This window comes from Haliaeetus albicilla, chromosome 8 (genome assembly GCF_947461875.1).
Source record: "Haliaeetus albicilla chromosome 8, bHalAlb1.1, whole genome shotgun sequence".
NCBI classification, from domain to species: Eukaryota; Metazoa; Chordata; class Aves; order Accipitriformes; family Accipitridae; genus Haliaeetus; species Haliaeetus albicilla.
The window spans coordinates 2,069,847-2,090,716 of NC_091490.1; the positions used below are offsets into that span (position 1 = coordinate 2,069,847).

General features: G+C 41.4%; 2 protein-coding genes across 8 annotated transcripts in view; one reads left to right on the top strand and one right to left on the bottom strand.

Annotated features, from left to right (window-relative positions):
- The window catches only part of MIER1 (MIER1 transcriptional regulator), a 43,225-nt gene extending 41,967 nt beyond the window's left edge, over positions 1–1,258 (bottom strand). The window contains exons 1-2 of one of the 3 annotated variants that reach the window (XM_069788449.1): positions 1,062–1,258; positions 302–392 (exon numbers count right to left, since the gene is read on the bottom strand). The gene's annotated coding sequence lies outside the window, so the exon portion shown is untranslated. Of the gene's footprint in view, positions 1–301; positions 469–556 lie in introns of those variants that run through there. The other 2 variants (XM_069788448.1, XM_069788447.1) reach the window with 2 other exon arrangements.
- DNAI4 (dynein axonemal intermediate chain 4) lies at positions 58–20,334 on the top strand. Of its 5 annotated transcripts, none has more exons than XM_069788444.1 (17): positions 58–411; positions 2,124–2,286; positions 3,143–3,333; positions 5,420–5,529; positions 5,754–5,907; positions 7,365–7,504; positions 8,670–8,828; positions 9,318–9,512; positions 10,782–11,032; positions 12,327–12,413; positions 14,134–14,285; positions 15,264–15,421; positions 15,621–15,742; positions 16,438–16,536; positions 17,177–17,403; positions 18,196–18,349; positions 20,176–20,334. In XM_069788444.1, the coding sequence occupies exons 3-17, from the start codon at positions 3,287–3,289 to the stop codon at positions 20,218–20,220; spliced, it is 2,100 nt and encodes a 699-aa protein (XP_069644545.1). In that variant the 5' UTR covers positions 58–411; positions 2,124–2,286; positions 3,143–3,286; the 3' UTR covers positions 20,221–20,334. The 5 variants fall into 5 exon arrangements, 3 of the variants coding, with proteins under 3 accessions (XP_069644545.1, XP_069644543.1, XP_069644544.1); XM_069788442.1 differs by lacking the exon at positions 58–411 and adding an exon at positions 1,392–1,554; XR_011325664.1 differs by lacking the exons at positions 58–411; positions 17,177–17,403 and adding an exon at positions 1,388–1,554.
- Positions 20,335–20,870: the final 536 nt, after the last annotated feature.

Consider the following 20,870-nt stretch of genomic DNA (forward strand, 5'->3'; position numbering starts at 1 on the left):
GCGCACAGCTCCCCCCACCCCCGGAACGCGCGGGAAGCCTGCTGGGCGCCCCCCCCCCCGCCCCGCCGCCGCCTGTCACTCAGGGGGCAGGCCCCGCCCCCGCCCTGTCAGCGGTGAGGCGGCGGGCCCCGCTCCGCTCCCCGCCGCCCCGGGAGCCACCGCCGCCATTTAGGGCTTGGCAGGACCGGCTTCAAAAAATAAAATAAAATAAAATGAAATAAAAATCAGATGCCCGGCGCCGTACAGTCGGTGTGGGTGCCGTTCCCTCCCGCCTGGCTCCTGACCCGGCGGTCGTACTCACTCGGTGAGGCGCACAGGCGTGGAAGCTCTCTCACCGACGACGAAGCGTTAAGAGGGAGGTCTTCAGGGAAACAGCTCTTGACCTGCTGCTGCTGTGTGGGACACTCTTGGGTGAGATAATACCCACAACGCTAGGTTGGTCCTACGTTAAAGGCACCCCCCCCCCCCCAAAAAAAACCCAAACTAAACCAAAAACCCCCAGACGTCCAGTCCTAATTCTGCCTCTTTTCCCTAAAACCTTCCCCGGCTGCCTCACCTGCCCAGGTTCAGCTCTGTCCTAGGGCTGATGACACAAGGACACGCACAGCCCTGCGAGGCAAAGGGGAGGGCTCCTGATCCCGAAGTCTGGCATTACAATTGCTCTTGGAAGCGAGGAGGACACGGTAGTCTGTCAAATACTTTGGAAAAGCCTGTCTGCCCCCGTCTCGGGGGAGGGGGAAAGCCTGCCTCTGCTCTTCCCCCTGCCTCAAGTCTCTTCGGGCCTGGGGCTGGGGGCTGCCCGCTCCTGCTCTGCCCCCTTTCAGAGGCGCACAGATCATTTACGATCCGCAGTTCTCTCCCGAGCCGCCCCTCTGCCACCCCTTCTCCCGACGAACCGCATTTTAAATCCTCAAAAACGGTCCCCGTGGGGCGACGCTGAAAGGAAAGCACCCACGCATGCAACTTTTGCTGCTGACTCAAGCAAACGAGGGAAAAAAAAACCCAAACAAAAACCAAAAAACCTCCAAACCCCTAAACCTTCCCGCTCAAAAAGCCCACACCTGCCCCGATCCCCGCCACCGGGGCCGAGTTTTACGGCGGGGCGGAGGGAGCTCCCGTCTCCCCGGGCCGCCGAGGACCTTTGTGCTTCAGTGACAAAGGGGGGGGAGCGGGGGCTTGCCGCGGCCCTGACGGCAGGGGAGGAGCCCCCGGGCCGGGCAGGGGGCGGGCGCCCCGGGGCGGCGGAGGAAGAGGAGGAGGAGGAGGAGAAGGGCGAGATGAGGCGGGCGCTGGGCGGCCCAGCCCGGCCGGGCACGGAGAGGAGCCCGGGGACGGGGAGGCCGCGGCCCCGCGGTGAGGCGCGGGGGGGTCCCTCTCTCAGGCGGGCGGACGCGGTGAGGGAGAACGCGGCCCGACCTATCAGCGGCGCCGTCCCTGGGCAGCCAATCGCCGCGCCGCGTCTTGGCGAGCGTTGCCGTGGTTACGGCGCGACGCGTTGTGCCCGCCGACCCTCGTCGCCATGCAGGGCCCCGCCGGCGGCCGGCGGCCTCCCCTGTGAGTGGCCGGGGGTACGGGGCGGGGGGGTCCCCGGCAGCGCTTTTCCCGCGGGCAGCCCACGCAAGGGCTGTCCCGGCTCGGGGCCTGCGCGGCGGCTCTCCCTCAGGCGGCTCCAGTCACGGCGGGCCGGGGTCGGGGCTAGGCCGGGAGGGGCGGGTGGGCTCCCGCCGGTGTCCCGCTCCGAGCGGGCAGCAATGCGCCACAGCGTGCCTGTGTAACCGGCCCCGCACGCAGCCACAGGCTGCGTCTTTTTGCCCTTTTATTGCCACATTAGTTCCCGCTTGTAAGCTTAGCCCCAGAAAACCAAACGCCAGTAAAACGTCTTTCAGGCTTTTATTTTACAGCAGGCATCGCCCCCCTCCCCCCCCCCCGCCCACCTCGCCCCTCCTATCACCGCTTAAGCAGCTGAACGGAGATTTTTCTGAAGGAATTATTTCAGGATTATCATCCCGAATAGTTTAAATCTTTCAAACCATTCATGAAAGTTAAGGGACAAGTAATTTGGTGATCGTATTCGGTTGCTTGTATTTTGTCAATTGAAACGGAACTTCTACGGCTGATTTCAGGGTAAGGCAAGGATCAGGAGCAAGTTCTGGTAGCCAAAGACGAACGAGCATCCTCAGTGGCATCTATGCAAATAAAGCAGCGAGCTGCAGAAGCCTGTCCACGACTTCCGATGGCAAAGCTGTGGACAGGGCATCTCTCGTGGGTAACAAGTATGCCACACGGGTGAGAAGCCGTTTACACTATTACTAAAAAGTTTCAAATGTGAGTTATTGTGGATGTTAAAAGTTGTCAGAAAGGAAGTGGGAGAGGGAGGAGGAAAGAAAAGGCATGTCTGAAGTTGAAGAGCTGTGGAGAAAGAAAATGATCCAGGAGCTTAATCCATTCTGAAATGATGATTAGTGTCCAAAAACAATCTCCAATAATAATAAAAATAATTAAAAAAAAATCAGAGTGACAGTTCTCCTCCTAATGTGAGAACTACTTGCTTTCAAATCTATGTGAGATATGTTGACTGTAGCACCTGTATGTCTTTACGTAAAAAATAGAAGATTCCCGTAATATAATCTGAGACCTTACTGAATACAATAAAATATTTTGAGCAGTATAATAAAAAAAGATGCATAATTGTTTCTCTCATTGCTTTTGCTGTACTGTTAATTTGACATGAATAGTTACAGTCAATAAGCTACTCTCGTTAGTCATTATGGAATAAATGAGCCAGAAAAGACAACGAGGTTGACCAAGAAGGAGAAGTGGCTCTGATAGTGGGAGAAACAGAGTTTTTCTAGGTATTTTGCAACCATTTCTATAAAGAGAGTCCCAAAGCAGTTCCAGGCAAAGGCGACAGCCCTCTCAAGGCTGAACTCTAAAGGGAAAGCAGGAATGCAAACCCCCTCGCCCCTGTCCTGGTGTATATTAGGCATCATTTGTAGAGAGGGGATACCTATCTGTTCTGTCAGGTTCCTGCCTGGATCGGGGTCTTCTTGTTCCAGATGGGATAAAATGTTGCAAGAGTCATCACTGTCGCTTGTTTTGGGAACCCAGTGAAACTATTATCATTATTTAAATATTTCTTCAGGTTTTTGATGATGAAGGAAAGGATGTGACACCCCGTCCACTCTTCCGTTCAGATCCGAATACTGTTGTACCCAGGCAGGGCAAGCTCTTAGCATCAAGTGCTTACTTTGGGGCCACAGGATCTGGTTTTCTCTCTTCTTTTTCCATGCATCAGACATCAGGAGTGAATGGTAGTTTAGGTTCGTTCTCGAGGTAAGCCAATATGCTGTCTCTTAAATTCTGTCTCACAGGGTACCTACCCTGCCGCAGCCACGCATCTGCTCTTCAGAGAGGTTGAGAGCTGGAATAATTGCGCAGGGCTAATAATTATACTCTGTTGTCAAAATACAGAAATATACCTGTCATAGTTGTCATTTAAAATTTGAGGAATAGTAACAAATAGACTAAACAGAATTTGTCAGTACTCATGACTGACTATGTCAGAACTACTGCTGAAATGCTAATAGATACAGGTGAAAGCAGACTACAGCACGCACTCCTGTTTCTAATTTTATTCAAATTCTTCTTAAAAAACATTTTTTTATGTAACATACCAGAATGGACCATTTTTAGAGACGGTGATGAGTACCTCGCAGTTCAAAAATGCAGACGTCCGAACTGCAGGTTTTGTAATGGTTAGGCCTGCATACAAAGTTGTGGCAGAGCCTATACGCATGTATGTGACAAAACACTCTCTTAAAGGTAGAGGAGGTTGTGCTCTGGTTGTCTGAGCAAGGCTGTACAGCTGAGAAGGGGCATCTGCAGCTCGTTAATATACTCCCTTTAGCTACTTCAGATGCTCTCTGCCTTCCCCAAGCGTGTTTTTTCAAAAAACTGGAATATATCAGTACCTGCTTAGCTGTGAGTACGGAAAAATGCTCTGGAAACAAAAGGTCTGGTTTCACTGAAGAGTTATACATTTCTTTTAAAGTATGTTGTCAGTTTTTAATGATACTTATTCAGTACAGACAACCTTTTTTAAAAACTTAACTCTTTCAGTTCAACTGTCAAAATATTGTTACCATAATAAGAATCTTCTCTTTTAAACTAACTTAAGCAAGTTAACCTCTGTATGCATATGTGCATCCATTTCCAAAAATGTTCTTCTACGAAAACGTTTGAGTTAAAACTGCTAAATTATGTGTTTCACTACTTACTAGCTTTCATTTACAAACCTTCAGTACAGAGGGAATAAACAAAGTCAATGGACTTGAGCCATTTTATCTTCAGGCTGACAAACTCAATTAAGTCACGCAAAAGAAAGTAAATAACTATTTGTGTTTAAAATGAAAAATAATGAACCACATCACTTTATCCAATGGTGTGTACACATTCAAATTGTATGGAGTGGAGATGCTATTTATTTAATCAAAAGGACTAAAAGACTGGTAAAGTCAGCACTGAAAAAAAATACAAGTTAAAGCATTATTTGTGGTTTTTTCTCAAAGTTAATGCCATTGTGATGTCTGACAAAAAGATTGTTTTGTGAGAACTGTCTTTTTGTCATGCTTCCTAGGGTGGCTATCATAAGGGATAATCCTAGAGGTAGGGATATTAACCAGGACCAAATAGACACAAAAAAATTGATATAAAAATACAAGGTATCTCCTGAAAAATAAATGCACCCTTTTTAGAGACAAGAGGTCTTCATTTAGAAAACAAAATTAAATGATTTAACTTTAGTTTTCAACACAAATCTTAAAAATGGTCTTTTTCAAATGCCTTTTGTATGTGTGTAATTGCTCACACTCAGCTTTTGAGGAGAAAAATCTCTTGACAAACCTCCCAACTGTACCTAAGTTTTGAGTTTAACTGCTAGTTATCACAGATATCACCACTATGAACACTATCTATTTTTGTTAACAAGTTAATCCTTCAGATGAGTTTCTTGTGCATTTCAAAGACATTTCAGTACATGCAAGGCACCAAAGGATCTTAATTCTGGTTGAGAACAGTGCTACCTGTGGGTATGCGTTATCACACAGTAGGTAGCCAACACTTCACGTTATAATATGCTAAGAATGAATCTGAGAGCTCAACAGCTTCTTTTCCATCAGCTATTTAATGCCTGAGGATATGCTGTCGGAGGAATTCTTCCTTTTTAAGTCTTTTTCAAACCATTTCATTATTTTCTTTCCTAAGCCTTCTGTGACTTCTTTTACAATGCAAGCATCATTGTATGTGCTCTTACAGTCTTCTGTGGTTTATCGTGATAACAACACTGCTATTTTTGTAGTGCTTTGCTAACTGACATCTGGACTCTCACATACTATTTCTGCTTATTTCTTTGTTACTGAAGGACATATGGAAGCAGCAGTACTTCTCTATCAAACGCATCAACAACTGAGTCCGTACTAGATGAAATAGTAGAACCTGGCTCTCGACAAGACACAGCTGTTAGCTTATCTGGTAAAGAACATACACTGTATAATTATAGATTTAAACTGTTCTTTGGAGCACTGTGGCTTGTGAGACACTGCAGTACGTGGATGTGAGATGCCCAGCACTTTGAAGGAACTCAGTGCCTCACAAATTTTGGCTCCCGATCATTACAATAGTTTCAGAATTAATTCATCCTCTTTTAAATTTAGAGCAGAAAAGGTCTCGCTTGTTAACCTCATATAATTTTTCAGATGTGCAGGTGAGGCAAGAGGAGATAAAAGAATGGACAAAAGAAGACTTAGGTAGGAGAGTGGATATTTACCTCACAGAGACGGAAACTATCTGGATATTGGATATGCCATCTGTTGTGGTGTCTGTAGAATCAGAAGATGCTGGAAGAGTTCTGTATGTATATTGGTAATTGTGTACATGCATGTAGTGTGCTCAGCATGCACAACTTCTGCTGACCACAAAATCCTGAACAGGCTGCTCACACATAGTAGTTTTAGTGTTCTGACTACTAAAATTTGTCATTTCACCTTTGTTTAAAGCCATATTAGGCTTGAGTCTCTCTTCTGTCAAGATAGCCCAAATTTCTTACGACTCCATCCTGTTGATCAAATTAGTACCCTCTTTCACTAATAAATTAAGGCAGATGATTAGCAAAAATGGGGGATGGCGACAAGAGAACACACAAGGGATGGGGGAAAGAAAAGATGGAGAAGTGTGGTATACATGAATTACACCATTTAATTTTAATGAAAACAGTAAGAAATTGCAAACCTCTGCATTGATTCTTGTGTGTAGCTTTACAGCTAATCGTTTCTTAATAACAAAGATACAAACTAGGCAGGCCTTGGCTTCCTCTGAAGCTCTGCACAGTGCTTCTAGCTAGAAGAAACCTCACACCACCACAAGTGACGTTGCCTGTTAAAATACTGTGTCTCCCCTTAGTTGCATCTACTGTGTTTCCACTTCAGAGTCTCCTCCCTGGACTATCATGAACTTTGGTAGGGAGTTAACCCAGAACTCATAGTTTTTTGGCTTACTCCCAGGGGCTGACTGGGACAGAGTGCAGCGAAGTTCTCTCCATGACAGATGGCAGACTTGTCACAGCTTTTGTAGACGTAAGCCCCAAAGCCTGAGATGCAGTGTACTGCAACTGGCAAGTCAAACAACTTACCTAAGGAGTTTTTTCCACTAGTATACACACAAAGTTCATGGTTAGACTCCAACCCCCACTGTCTGTGAATCACACTGGTGTGATTTTTGGGAAGAAGGAAGAGGAAGTGTATCCTATGAATCAGACTTAAGCTGGAGTACACAGCCTGTATTGCCAACTGTATAGGAACAGACCTGAGCACAGCTACTTGTTGGTGGACTAAGGCGGGGTATAATCTATGTCTGCTGTTAGAATATTGAAACCAAAATAATAGAAAAAGTTTCACAGTTCCCACTGACTATTCCTACAGAACCTAAAGGCTGGACAAAATAGAAATGTACTAGTTCTGTTTTTGTCTCTTGGATACACTGCCTTTCACTCCCAAGTGATGAGAGCTACATATTTCTGAACTCCTCTGAATTCCACCAAAGTACAAAGGTAGTTGGAGTAGGGATTTTTGCTGATGCCTACCTCTACAGGCCATTTCTGGTTTAGAACAGCATCACAAAGCCAGAAATACCTGCTGAAAGATGATACGTAGAGTGAAATAAAAACTAGCAATCAAAAAAAAAACCCAAGCAGTAAATTTATGACACGGAGTATCCTCTCCTGTTCAACTTGTGGTTAAATACACTGAGAAGTTGAATGCAAATGTTTTTCAGAAAGTCAATATACACTTTTTCTTTCTTCCCCCCCCGAGGGAGCAGAATAGGATTTATGTTGACATTTGCAAAAATAGACCTGGTAACGATCGCTTTGTAGAAAAAATGATGCAAACCATTAACGGCGCTGCAAAGAACAAGGAAGTGCAATGTGACAAAATCATCATGGAAGATAAAGGTAAACTTTCTGAGTGCCATATAGGAAAGGGTATTTAATAAGAACGGGCTCTCATTTACTACATTGTACCCTTGGGAGTTGGGTTCATTATTACATTTAGTTTACTTATTAAATTTTTATTTGGGAAAACTCCAGCATACAGCTAGATCATGGGACCTCAGAAAACTCCCCGCGCACAGGTAGGATACTGAGGAAAGGGTTTTTTCTTTCTTCCATCTCTAAGCGGGAGAAGATGTCTCCTCAACTTTCACTTCCAGAGCTTTAAGTTCAGACAGGCTAGCATGATTTGTGGGGGCCTTTTCTGCCCCTCCTAAAACTTGAACATTGGTACTGGTACACTGTATCCATTGCAATAAAATAGTCATTACGCTAGTGGAGAGCTGCTGTGTCCTGCCTGCCTCAGCACTTTTCAAGCAGAGTGTGCTTCTTAGGAGGCAGGACTTCACCTAATAGCTAGGCTCTTGAAATGTGAAAGGACACAGTTCCCTCTTTTCCCCTTAACTTCTCAGTGACGCTAGTTTCTATTTCTATTTGCCATAATGCACAGAAGAGAACCTCTCTTACGAGATTTAAAATCTTGGGGAAAGCAGAAAAATCTTGGCAGTCTTACAAGATAGATGCAATTTTACAAAATGTTCAACCTCAATGCTCTAAAAAAAATTATAGAGGAATAACTAGGTTTTAGATGCGTGTGCTGAGCTTTGCCTCACTATGGACATTTTTTTTTTGTGTAGGAGGCCAAAGAAAACTATGGGGAATGCTGTTCCAAACATTTTTCCTTTGTGTTTGTTAGTGTATGTAAAATGAATGAAAAAAAAAAAAGTAAAATAGACATTAATCTGATCTGAAGACATACCTTGAGCATCAGCAGGGCTCATTCCAACCCAGGTTTGAAAGGCTGAGCACACAAAGGCAAGGTTATGGAGCATTGTTTCCCTGGGAGATGGCCCTGCTGAAGGGAAGCCACACACCCAGAAGACCCTGATGCAGCTGCTGCAATGACACAACAGCTGTTGCTACAGCCTTGTCTGACCCTCGGTTGGTTTCAAAGCCCCTCTGCCGAACAGTTGGGAGTGTAGTACAAAAAGTAAATCTTTGCTCAGCTATCCTTTTAATAACGTACCGAAACAAGAGACTTGTATAATACAGTGTAATTCATTTCTAGGGATGCTGGTCACTTCCTGGGACTTGTATGATTCATTTAATGTATCGGAAATAGAACCTACGTCAAAAGCAGAAGGTAGCAGAGCCACAACTGGGAAAAGCAGCAAATCTCATACAGCTAAAGAGCACAATCAGACTATGTTGGTCTCTTCCAACAGAGGTAACATTTTTCCAGATTTACATTTCTGCCATGTTTTCATCCTTCTAAACCATGTATATCACTATGCTGTGTGGTGAAAACTACGTGAAGAAAATGCTTGGTCTGCCTGTCTGCACTTGAGAGAGTTTGCTAAAGAATCTTGGACAGGTCTGCACTGAGACCTTTTCTGTACAATGCCGTCATAAATGATCTTAAATAAAGATAAATAGTCAGTGACAAAGTTTGCTGGTACTAAGTTACTTAGGACACTAGAAGCAGAACACCAATTGTAAAAAATTCCAGAAGTATCTCATCATACTGAGTATTTGATCAATAAAAGAAAACAAAATTAAAGCAAGAAAAAATTAATAATGTAAGTATTTTCTGATCATGATAGATTCTTCTATGCTTTTTGCAGGTGGAGGAGGAGGAGACTTCTTATCCCCTCGACTTCTATGTGCAAAGTATTATCATGTTAAAACTGTTTTTTCCCATATTATCTGTTGTCAGGCAGCACAACTTCTTCTCTAATGATTTCGGAAAGTGCTGTTCTTGCCAGAATCCATGAAGAGGAGGAATGCCATTCAGAAGCTATATTAACATCAGAAAACTTTCAGCAGAATTTGTTTTTCATGGAGAGGATTCTAATGGAGAATATTTTTCAACCCAAACTTGCAGCTTATCGGCAGTTTCCTGTCCTTATAGGTTTGCTTCTTATTGGCTGCCCTGGTTTCAGCACAAGGCTTTGCATGCTATTGAAAGTCATGGAGTTATGTCCCTCATTGAATGTCTTCACAGATGACAAGTCATTTAAGAAATAGACAAAGGAAAGGAGAGAGTTTATGAGATGTCAACATGAACTTTGCAGTTTTACGTTCACTTTAACAGACAACCCTACTATACTTGGTGGAAGAATTGAATAAATGAGTTCTGAGCTGGCTCATCTCCCCTTAACACCACAAACTGAGACTTACTCAAAATATTAGTCAAACTTGTTTACTGACAGTTAAGATACAGATTAATTCTGCTACTTCTCCAACCATTTTTTGTATTGGAAAGTCTTTTACAGTTTGGGTTTTTTTAATTTTATAAGGAGTCTGATTCTAAACAGAAGTTTTAGCCTGATAGATGGTCAGTGTCTAACATAAAGTTGCAGATTGTAAAAGGCATTACCTGGACTCAAGTGCTAAGTAATATTTTACCTTTTCTAGGAGTTTCAAGTTAACACAGGGATTTAAAAAAAAACAGGCTTCATACTGCTTTTATTGTATTGTACCTCTTTGTACCAAAGAGAGTTTCAGTTTGTCAGGCAAGAACCTGTTACATTCCATGACTACAGGAACTAGCTACAGCTGGAGCATGATACTGGCCAGGACAACTTTTGTTCTGACAATATGGCAGTTACTATGTTCTTATTTTGTTAACAGTGATCTGAGATTAATTTATGATTTGCACATTACATAAAATAAAGGGGTGAGTAAACAAAAAAATACTTCGCAAACACAGTCTAAAAATATGCTCTACACTTAATTTTCCCAAGAAATGAGCAACTTACTACAGCATCATGTAACTTAGCTACAGTGTTACAGCATCAATGCATAAATGTGGCTCTTTAAAGTTTGGCATGTAACTTAAAAAAAATCCCTGTCTAAATAATTTTTTAAATATGAGAGATTAGAAACATTCCTGGCGGGGGGTGGACATAAATTCATAACTTGTTGCTAGGTAGCTAAATCCACTCAAACACCTGGAGCATAACTGGCACACTACAGCCTGGTCCAGCCATCTTCCATGTCCCTATCAACATTTTAGCCACAGTTTTAGAAGTTACGATGTCTTAATTCCTCAAATCTTCACTTTTTTTTTTTCTGCAAAATATTTGCTGAAAGGGCAAATTTTTCTTCTGTTGTGAATGACTGAAGTTAGATGAATGAAATGTTACTACTCGGGCTCTACCATATTTGTGCATTTTAGATCCTGATGTTACATCAGACATGAGTGGTACAGTAGCAGCAGTGAAAGAAGCTAAACAGGAAGAGCATGACAAGGAAAAGAAGGATAAGGAAGAGCAGAAGGATGCATTTGTTGACCCATCAATTCTGTCAGATCTAAATAAAACCCCAGAAGAAATTGTGCCTCCCAGACTGGAATGGCTGTGGTCATATATATGTGATTTAACTAATGGTCACAGTGTGAGCAGTATGGCTTGGAGCAAAGTAAACCCAGTGAGTTAACAAATTGCTTTTTCTTAGCTGTTTACAAAATGGTATAAGTAATTGTTGGTGTAAATAAACTCCTGATTTTGATGTCCTTTGTTGGGAGAGATCTCAGAGAAATGGATTCATCCCTACAGTCAGGTAGGTTGTCTTTGCATCCCACTCTCTGTATTTTGCCCTTTCATATAACAATATTGCTAAATTATTCTACAGGTTGGGCATCTGCACTAGGCTTTTCCTACAATTGTATCGCAACAGCTTTAATTGGTCCAGAACTTAATTTAATTGGTCCAGTTTACCATGGGCGGTCACCTGAAAAGCAATGTTAAGATAATAGACTTGGTCTGTTATAGAATTGGATGTTGAAATTTAAACCCCTACTACTAAACTTTATCACCATTGATGGAGTTTATTCATGATAGTTTAGAAACCACATCTTTGTTTCTAACAGTAATCTCCCAAGAAAGCGGCATTCATCAAACTTTAAGTATAAGATGTATAATAACAGGCACAGATTTCTGAGCAGCTGGCCCAAGTTTATTTAATTCAGTTTCAGTGGAGGTGAGAATTACTCGGACATCTCCACTTTCAGAGTAATGTAAGGCTCAGTTTTTCCAACAGAGCTCTCTTAATGCCACAACAAAAGTAATGAATGGAAGGAAGGTAAAAAGCAGGTAGGATGAGAAACATAAAACCAGTAAGATTGCCCCAAGGGAAAAAAAGAGAGAAAATAAAGACCATTTCATACTATTAGTACATCATATCCCTAGGTATTATAAAAAGTTGGACACATTTATAGACTTCAGTCTTAGAATTCTAGGGTTTGCTCCTGTTTCTTACTTCTACTTATGGAAAGGAGTGAATGGAATTCATTGGACCCCACTGTGGAGTGCTAAGAACTAGAAGTTTGAAGTGGTCACTGAAGGTCCTTTTGCAGCTTAACATTGAGAAATAAAAGTAGTAGTATTATTACATATTCCATTAAATACTGCACATTAAAATGTGGTTACAGAATAATGTGTCTTCATCTCTGGAAAGGGACATATTTTTATGGTGGCCAGGGGGATTGCAAACACAACTGATAGTGACTGTGAATGCACTTCTAGTTGAACCAGTTTCCAGTATCCTAGAAATTCTGAAATTCTTTTCTTCTTGTGTGTTATTCTACTTGCCTATGACATGAGCATTATTTTTCCAGACTTCACACTGACAGTCACTGTTAGCAGAAAGTTGCCTTTTAAAAATATACAAGTGAACTTCAAGCTAAACTGAGATACATCTGTTTGCTAATCTGTGCTTTTAGGATCTTTTAGCTGTTGGTTATGGAGCGTTTGATTGTAAAGAACAGAAGAAAGGCTTGGCTTGCTGTTGGTCATTGAAGAACCCCATGGTAATGAGCAACCAGTTTTTCTTTCTTTTTCTTCAATTCATTTTTCTGCTATACTATTTCTGCTTTATTTATTTCCCTCTTCCTGTTTCAAAAAGCAAGACCTAGGCAGTAAGGCTGAATTTGCTAGCCCAAACCACACAGTTCTGGAAAATTGATTCCAACTGCAGTACCTAGTAATGTGCTTAAATCTTGACCTAAAGAAAGTGCCTGCAGGAAGCAGTTCGGTTTCTGTGCCTGTCAGTCCTCTCAACTGACACTTCCAACAGAGGTGCTGACTGTACTGGTGGTTTGGTAACATGGACATCTGTTCACAGGAACTAAACTCATTGCACACAGGCCACCAAACAACCAACAGATGGTTACAAGTCTCAGGTAGTACCAGTCTATGCTAGGCAACGTAGCAATGCAGATCTCTGTATCCCATTTCCAACCCCTAGGGCCACCTACCCAAGACTGTAAATCTGTTTTATTATTACTGTGGGTAGACCCAGGTGTGTAGAAATTATTTTTTAGACTGGAAAAGTCTTGAGCACAGCAAATGTGAAAATAAATCCATTTACCTTTTGTTTTTCAAAATCTATAGAGCATTTGTTCAATACTTCCAAACTCTCATTACAGAGAACATCTGTATTTTAAATTTAAGGATTATCCTTTCCAATCCATTTTCTGTTGTACCACGAAATTCTGTTAGGCTGAAGCAAAAAACTTAAAAATTTATAATATAATTATCTAATCTAACTTCTCATAATACTGTCAAAAAGACAGTAGATTTCATAGATGTAACATTTACATCTTTACATATCCACCTGAAAAGCAATCCTTTTTAAACGAGCCATTTTTTAAAAAAATCTTGGAAATCTCAGTTACAAAATGACACAGTAAAAACCATCTGTTTGCCATCAGATTACACAAATTTAGTTTGATTTGTTCTACAAACTTCACTTGGCCACAATTGTGTATTAGATTAATTTAAGTCGTGCAGAGTCACATCTTTGATGCATGTTTATCACGTCAACAACAATCAAATACTCTTGTGATTCCCCGATGTCACCATAGTCCTCAAGTCCCTAACATTAAGAAATAAGATCTGGCATGCACACTGAAATACAGTTCTTTGCAAACTAACACCCTACTGTTTCCCATTTCAAGAGCTCGGTGCAGTGACTTCTTTAAGGATTTAATCTTCTAACAGAGCTGAATCAGTTCTGTGATTACATGGAGAAATTACATGAAAATAGCAGTTTACAGATTACCTGAAGTATGTCAGATAATGTTTTACCTTCAGCTAAGTTTCTGTAATTGGAAAGGAACTTACTTTCATATTACAAGATAGAAAACAACTGGAGAAATTTTCCAAAATGCCAAGTTTGTTTTAAAAAGAAAAAAAAACAAATCAAACAAACAAAAACCTCACGCTGTACTCAGCTGAACCCTAGGGAACTTGATTTTTAGGTATTTGGCTTGGAGTAGGCCCATCTAACTTATTTTACAGTGTCATATTTCTGCATAGCCTTTATTTTTTCCTAATTTTATCAGTTGCAGCAAGAAGTAAACTGAATCATTTAGAATATAGTACCTAATTTCTGTCTAGAAGTAGTCCCTATGGTCATCAGCACTTGAATTTTCCAGCAGAGCTTGGCAATTCAGTATCCAGTGTTGAGAAGACCGAGGCAAATTAAGCAACTAACTTAAAATGTTCTTGTATTTTTCTACTGGTCAGTGGCCAGAGCGTATTTTCCGGTGTGAGCATGGTGTTACTGCTTTGGATTTTTCTATGGCAAGCCCAAATCTTTTAGCGGTTGGAATGTATGATGGGTCTGTCACAATCTATAACGTACGGAGTTGTAACGACACTGCACTTTTGGACAGCAGGTAAGGCTATGATTTCCCATTTCCTCCCACCTTGGTCACATCTTAGCAGATAACAAAGAAAAGAATATCCACAACTGAGAAGCTGAAGAATAGTAACAGTCTAAGATAAGTAAGGTTTGTCAATGCTTAGGGATGTTGCACAATATTTCATTTCCAACTTCCATCAGTATTTTCCAGTTTTGACTGGAAATGCCTACATAAACAATACTCTCAAATACTAGAAGTTGCTGGAGCAAAACTGCAGATGCAAAAATTTATGATAGTGCATAAATGCCTGGAAGGGCCGGAGTGGGCCAAACAGACTTTTCCCATTCCACTTATTTATACCAATACAGCCAAATCCTCAGACACTGCCATTCTCTCTCTGCACTGCCATCATCCTCTATTGTTATTTCTGACAATAAATGCTTACATTACTTTAAGACCACTGGTCCTTATTTGGGGTATGAAACTCTCTGCGCTGTTGCTGTGCATACAAAGTGAGTTCTGCACGTTGGAAAGGTGAAACAAATGAGTATTATGCTCTGACTTTTTAAGAAAATTAAGCAAGTTATCACCACGTACCATTTTATACTCCATGTACTAACTAACTAGGACAATCCTGCCCTGGATAATAAATCCTTATGGGAGACCAGTGGTAGCTTTTGGTGTTTTCTCACTGATTCCACTTGCCAAAAATGGAGAGAACATCAGAATAGGTGAGGGATAAGCAGAAATTAAGAAGAAAATGAGGGGTGGGGCGGGTGATCAGGGAGACATTTGCCCTAAGGGTGGCTCCATAAACAGTGCCCTGAAACTAAGTATCAAACATTTTCCCCAGGGAAAACAGCCAATATTCAATATTTTTTTTTAAAGAAAAGCTAAACCACATTTCTGTCATAAGACTTGGTGTTCATTACAAAGGGGAAGGTTAATTTTTCAAATATATTGTCTTGTCTTTGTTCATGTATGATTTATTATGTGCATCTTTTATCCCAGTGAATCCTCAAATAAACATACAGGTCCTGTATGGCAAATGAGGTGGGTGGAACAGGACAGAGGAGCAACAGGAGATGGCAAAAAAGAGAGATTAATCTGTATCTCAGCAGATGGCCGAATAACAGAGTGGTTTATACAGAAAAGACTAGATTGCATTGGTAAGCATTTTTCCCTGCAGCTTTTCTGCAGAGGTATAATACCTGAGATTGCAATGGCTTCATTTTATTTCGGGTGACATTCTTTATACTAGGTATCATACACAAAACATTTAAGAGCTGTTGAGCAGTCCAAAGAAGCATGAGTTATTCATAGCGCTGTCACATACTTGTTTGACAAAAACTCTTGCTATTTGCACAGATCTGATGAAAATAAAGCGAACAGAAAGTGAGAAGAAAAAATTACCAGGTGAGAAAGAAAGGAAAAGGGAAGCTCTGATATCTCAACAGGCAGCTGGAATGTGCTTTGACTTCCATCCAAAGGTAGGCTCAGAAAGTCCATCCTGGCTAAAGTATTATCCAACAATACTATGCAGCAGGGGTGAGATGCTCAGCTGGAGCTACTTTAATATGCACTAGCCTAGGACTTGCACTGGTATTTAAAGCATATTTAGTTCTGAAAGAAAACTGCTTCTTAGCTAATAACAGTTTTACTGAAAATGAATGATATGGTAAACCAATCAAGTAATCCCTGTATGTGAACAACTCTATGATTTCAGCCAAATTACTCACATTTGCTTTGGGCCAGATCCTACAGTAGATTTCCTCTGTGTGTTGGTCAAATCAGTGACAATTTGACTGTTCAGCATCTACCAAGTCTAGGACTTAGATGGCTGTGCTTCTCCTCTTTATCCAGCTGAATATTTTGTCCAGAGAGCATTTAAAGAATTCATACATTTGCCCATGTGGATCACAGAAAGTCCAAGATTTTCAGGAGTCAAAAATCACAGCATATATTCTGCATAAATGGAGAACACACATACATTCTGGCACCACTATATCTACTGCACATACACCGCTGCAGCTGACATGCAAGCAGGCCACCACACCACATCCTGGCAACTCCACCTTAGTTCTTCAGAGGACTGTCACTGCCAAACTCATATGGTCCTTTATAGATTTCTGGATGAATGATAAATAGGTTAATCCAGCATAGGCTACTTTTACCTTTCTTTTAGGATACTAATTTTTATCTTGCTGGAACAGAAGAGGGTCATATCCACAAGTGTTCTTGTTCATGCAATGAGCAGTTTCTAGAGACATACAGAGGCCATAAGGTGAGTGATACATAAAAAAAGTAATGACAGCAGAAACTGCTCAATTAAGTTCACAAATGTAATAGTTTCTTTGCTTATATTTACTAAACAAAACATCTGTAACAAAAGAAGCCTAAACTTCTTTTCTCATATTAGGAATGAATTCCCATAGCATAAAGCATCATAGCCTTACAGGATTACTTTCTACGCTATAAGGATTTATTTTTTTTAAGTAATTTATTAAAACTTGTACTATAAACTGTTTTAAAGCTTTAGTTCTGGCTTTAGTAATCTGATTGTCCTGCTAACCACAGTTAAATAGTCTTACCTCTGAGAGAAAGATGGCAGAACTTTAACAACACTTCTTTTTTTGAAAGTTTCTGCTTCATCCAAGAAGCTGCCTTTTCAGCATCAGCTTCTCCTAACAACTGGTGAAGGGGCAGAATCAGCTGAATGCTTTTTATTCCTAAGATCTCTCCTGTCTTATCACATCTGCTGCATCCTAATTTCCTATGGGTACACATAACACAATGCTGGTTTTGCTATTAGGGTCAGAGGACAGTCAGGGATTTCCATGAAAGGTCACTATTAAAAACCATCCTGTGAGGCTATAGCTCTAGAATAACACAAAGTTCTTTTTTGTTTCTTCCCAAACACCAAGGGTCCTGTGTACAAAGTCGCTTGGAATCCGTTCAGCACTGACATGTTCCTAAGCTGCTCTGCAGACTGGAGCATTATTTTATGGCACCAGGATTCACAGACGCCCATTCTAACTTTCAGTTCCGCCACTGCTTTTGTTCATGATGTTATGTGGTCTCCAAAATCAGCCTGCATATTTGCAGCAGTGAATGAAAGCAGAGTAGAAATTTGGGATCTTAGTGCCAGCATGTAAGTAATTACTTTTCTCAAAGAAGATTCTGAAACTAGGGGCACAAAGGCTACACATTAATCCCTAATCAATATTGTTACGAGATCATGACAGCTCCATGCTGTTTGCTTGCTTAGTTATTGAAAGTACTGCAATTTGAAATACTCATTTTGTAAAAGCAGATGGTAATTACCAGAGAATTGTGATTATAAGAGAAGGAGCTGGATGCCTCATGGAACTGCTAAACGGTAAATCTGCTTTTTTTCTTCCAGAAATCTCAAATTCTACCACTGCCATAGTTAAAAGGAAAAATAACAAAACTGAGCTACTTTGGACGTTTTATAAAGATAAGATGGTCAGAAGTTCAGATACCTCTTATGTTTTCCCACTACTGTAAAGTAGGTGTACAACTCATGTGCAGCTTAGTTAATCTGTGGCCTTGTACTGCCGGTCTGTACTACTTAGTATTAATGACAGCATGAAGCCTGCAGTGGAGTAGGAGGCCCACCAAATCTTGCAGTAGCAAAAAGCAAATTATTCATATAATAAAAATATTAACCCCCACCCCCCATATTAGGCAACAGGACAGATTTTAGGCAACCAGGATATCTTTGTTAATAGCAGCAGGGATTTTTGTTCTGGTGAAGACGAAACAAAACACTGCCTCACTTCTTAGTTTTTGAGTTAATCTAGAACATGAAAAGTAAAACATGCAACATTTATCTGGCCTGCATTACTGGTAGACTTTACATGATAGTCCACTCAGGCAAATGCAATGTTACCTATTAATTCTTGCCTCTGCTGGGTTGCAGCTTGAACCCCGTGACCTCATGCTTTGCCAACCCAAGAGTGAAATTCACATCTGTACTCTTTGCTGAGAACACCGACTGCCTTCTCGTAGGAGACAGCAAAGGAGAAGTCAGTGTGTTTGAGCTGCAGAACCTGGCTGCTCCCAACAATAATAAGGTACGGTTCACTAGGACAAGGTGGTGGTCCTCAGAGGCCTGCATGCTTGTCTGGTACTTCATTCCTCCGAAAGGGGCTTCTGTTAAAGATCTAGCTAACAGATATTGAAATAGGTGGAATCAGATACAATTCCATAAGCAGATTAAAACCTGAGGCGGTTCCTGCTCTTCTGCGTGCCATACCACTAGAAACTTCAGGAACAGGTAAATCAAAGTTGAACTTCAGGTTTCACTTGATCGCAAATCCGGAGGTTCACCACAGCTGGATTTGGGAGGGACACTCGGGGCAAGGGCAGGAAGGTGGAGCTGCCTCTAAATGCAGTCTGCAGGTGACTGTATTTGGCAGAATGCCCTTACCTGCTGACAACACAGGAACGACGTGCCCTCTCCTGGCCACCCACAAGATAGTCTCACTTCATTGGTGTCAGCAAACCCATTAGCCCTTGGGCTCTGTATTGCCTTCACTCTTTTAGAAGCTACTGCTTATCCTCGTGAGGGCTTTTCTGTCCTAGATGACATGTGAGAATTTGACTTGCCTTACAACTAGGTTCCTTTCCAATTGTACCATTGCATAGATTCTGTGGCAACGGCAGTGTAAAAGCTGACTGATGTAAATTGTGAATCCTTTCTGTTCACTTTTGCATAAAGCAGTGCTATTTTATACCAAAGGCCCACAGGGCCCTCCTTGCCTGGTCCATGGTACAAAATTCTGATGCCACCCTGGGTACTCCAGCACTGGGTGGATCCCTCCTGCAGGATCTGTCTGCAGGTGGCCTGCAGCCCCAAACTGCACTGCTCCCTTTGTCCTTTCAGTTTTGAGCAAGGAGCTTTGGCTTGCTAGAGTTGGGTTCCCCATTTGTAAAGTGGGACTGGTACTTTTTAAAATCCTTTTGAGTTAGTTATATGGTGCAAAACACTAAACTTAAGTTGGAGAGAATGAAAATGCTGATGTTAATCTAACCTTCATTCTTAGGGTTTTAAGCATTAATAATTCACAATTGTCAGCATTGCATTTAGAAATTCTAGTAATTACCAGCCTCATTTGCCAAGTGCTGTAAACTGCAGAGCAAAAAGATGTTTCCCTTAAAAACTAAAAGTGAGGCCATTGTTGTTAAACTTTTAGGAAAAAAAAAAATCTGTGAGGTTTTCTTCTGTAAATCACCATGAAGCAGCCCAAGTCATCTGAGCAGAGGAGTTCTTCAGTTAATAAGAGTATAGGGATAATTTTCTGGGTATGTTACCAGAACAGGACTAAAAATATCAGTGCTTAATTTCACAGACTTTGGGCATGTGGCATAACTGGTCACTGAGTCACAGAGCCTCATTATCCAGCAGGAGCCTTGCTTTCCAGCATCATCCATTTCTTTCATTCCCTTTTCTGCTAACAGCAAGGTCTTCCTAGGCTTAGGTATGTACAAGGCTTAGCACGACAGGGTCTGTACTACAACTAACGCTAAAGGGAGATAGTTATTTCAGGGCAATCACATCTAAGTACAGCTACCATACATGTATCATCTTGAAAATTAATTTCCTTTTTAAACAAGATGTATGCTTGCATGCTGCCAAGTGTGATAGCTACAAATGCAATCCAAACAGGCCTGCCAAAAAGTGCTGTTTTCAAGGAGCACTGTTAGAGGTAAGCATAGTATTAACAGAATGCCAAAGAACAATCAGCTGACATAATACAAACTACCTTAGCCTGCTTTCTGGATGCTCGTTGCACAAGCAATTCTGTTCTCAGTTTGTAAATAGGAATTTTGGATCACTGCATGTCTTATACTGCAATTACGCTGTCATACAGCTCTTTTTTTTCCTCTTATTTTACAGGTTGGTACCTTACATGACATAATTGGTCCTGCTGTAGCTATTTAACAGCAGCTAACTGATGCACCTTCTCAGTTGGTAAACAGCAAGAAAGACTTATTGTAGTATTAACATTGACTATTTATTCTTCTTCAATCATTAAAATTTCTCTTTGAAACCATACTGGTTAGAAACGTCTTTCAAATGCTCTAAATTTTCCTCTGGAAGTCCCCCTCATTAGACAAACAGTATTAATACATTGATGGCCTTCCCTATAATACAGATAAGGTAATAGAAAGGTCTCTGTAGTCTTTTCTCCTTGGGCTTTTTCTCCTTGTTTTTTTCTTCCAAGGTCTTTTCTCCTTCAGTTACTCAAAAAGCAAAAATGCTAAAATCACCTCCTGTATAGGCCACTCCATAATACAGCCAAAGTCCTTACCCAATGTAGTCTGTATCTTCCCTGTGAAATCAGACAGTAAATGAATGGACTTTTCATCAGATCCGTCTTGTCCATAAACCACCACTGAGGGTTAAAGCTGAGCTTTGAGTGGCATCAGGTGCTCCTGCGAGCTGCAGATCATCCCACACCAGGCAAAAGTAGAGACCCACTTTTTCAACTCCCAACAAATTAGGGTAATGTAAAATTGCAGTTTAAATTCACTCTGTTCCACACCGACTCTTTTCTGAAAGCTCCTCACACGAGATAACAGTGTGGTCCT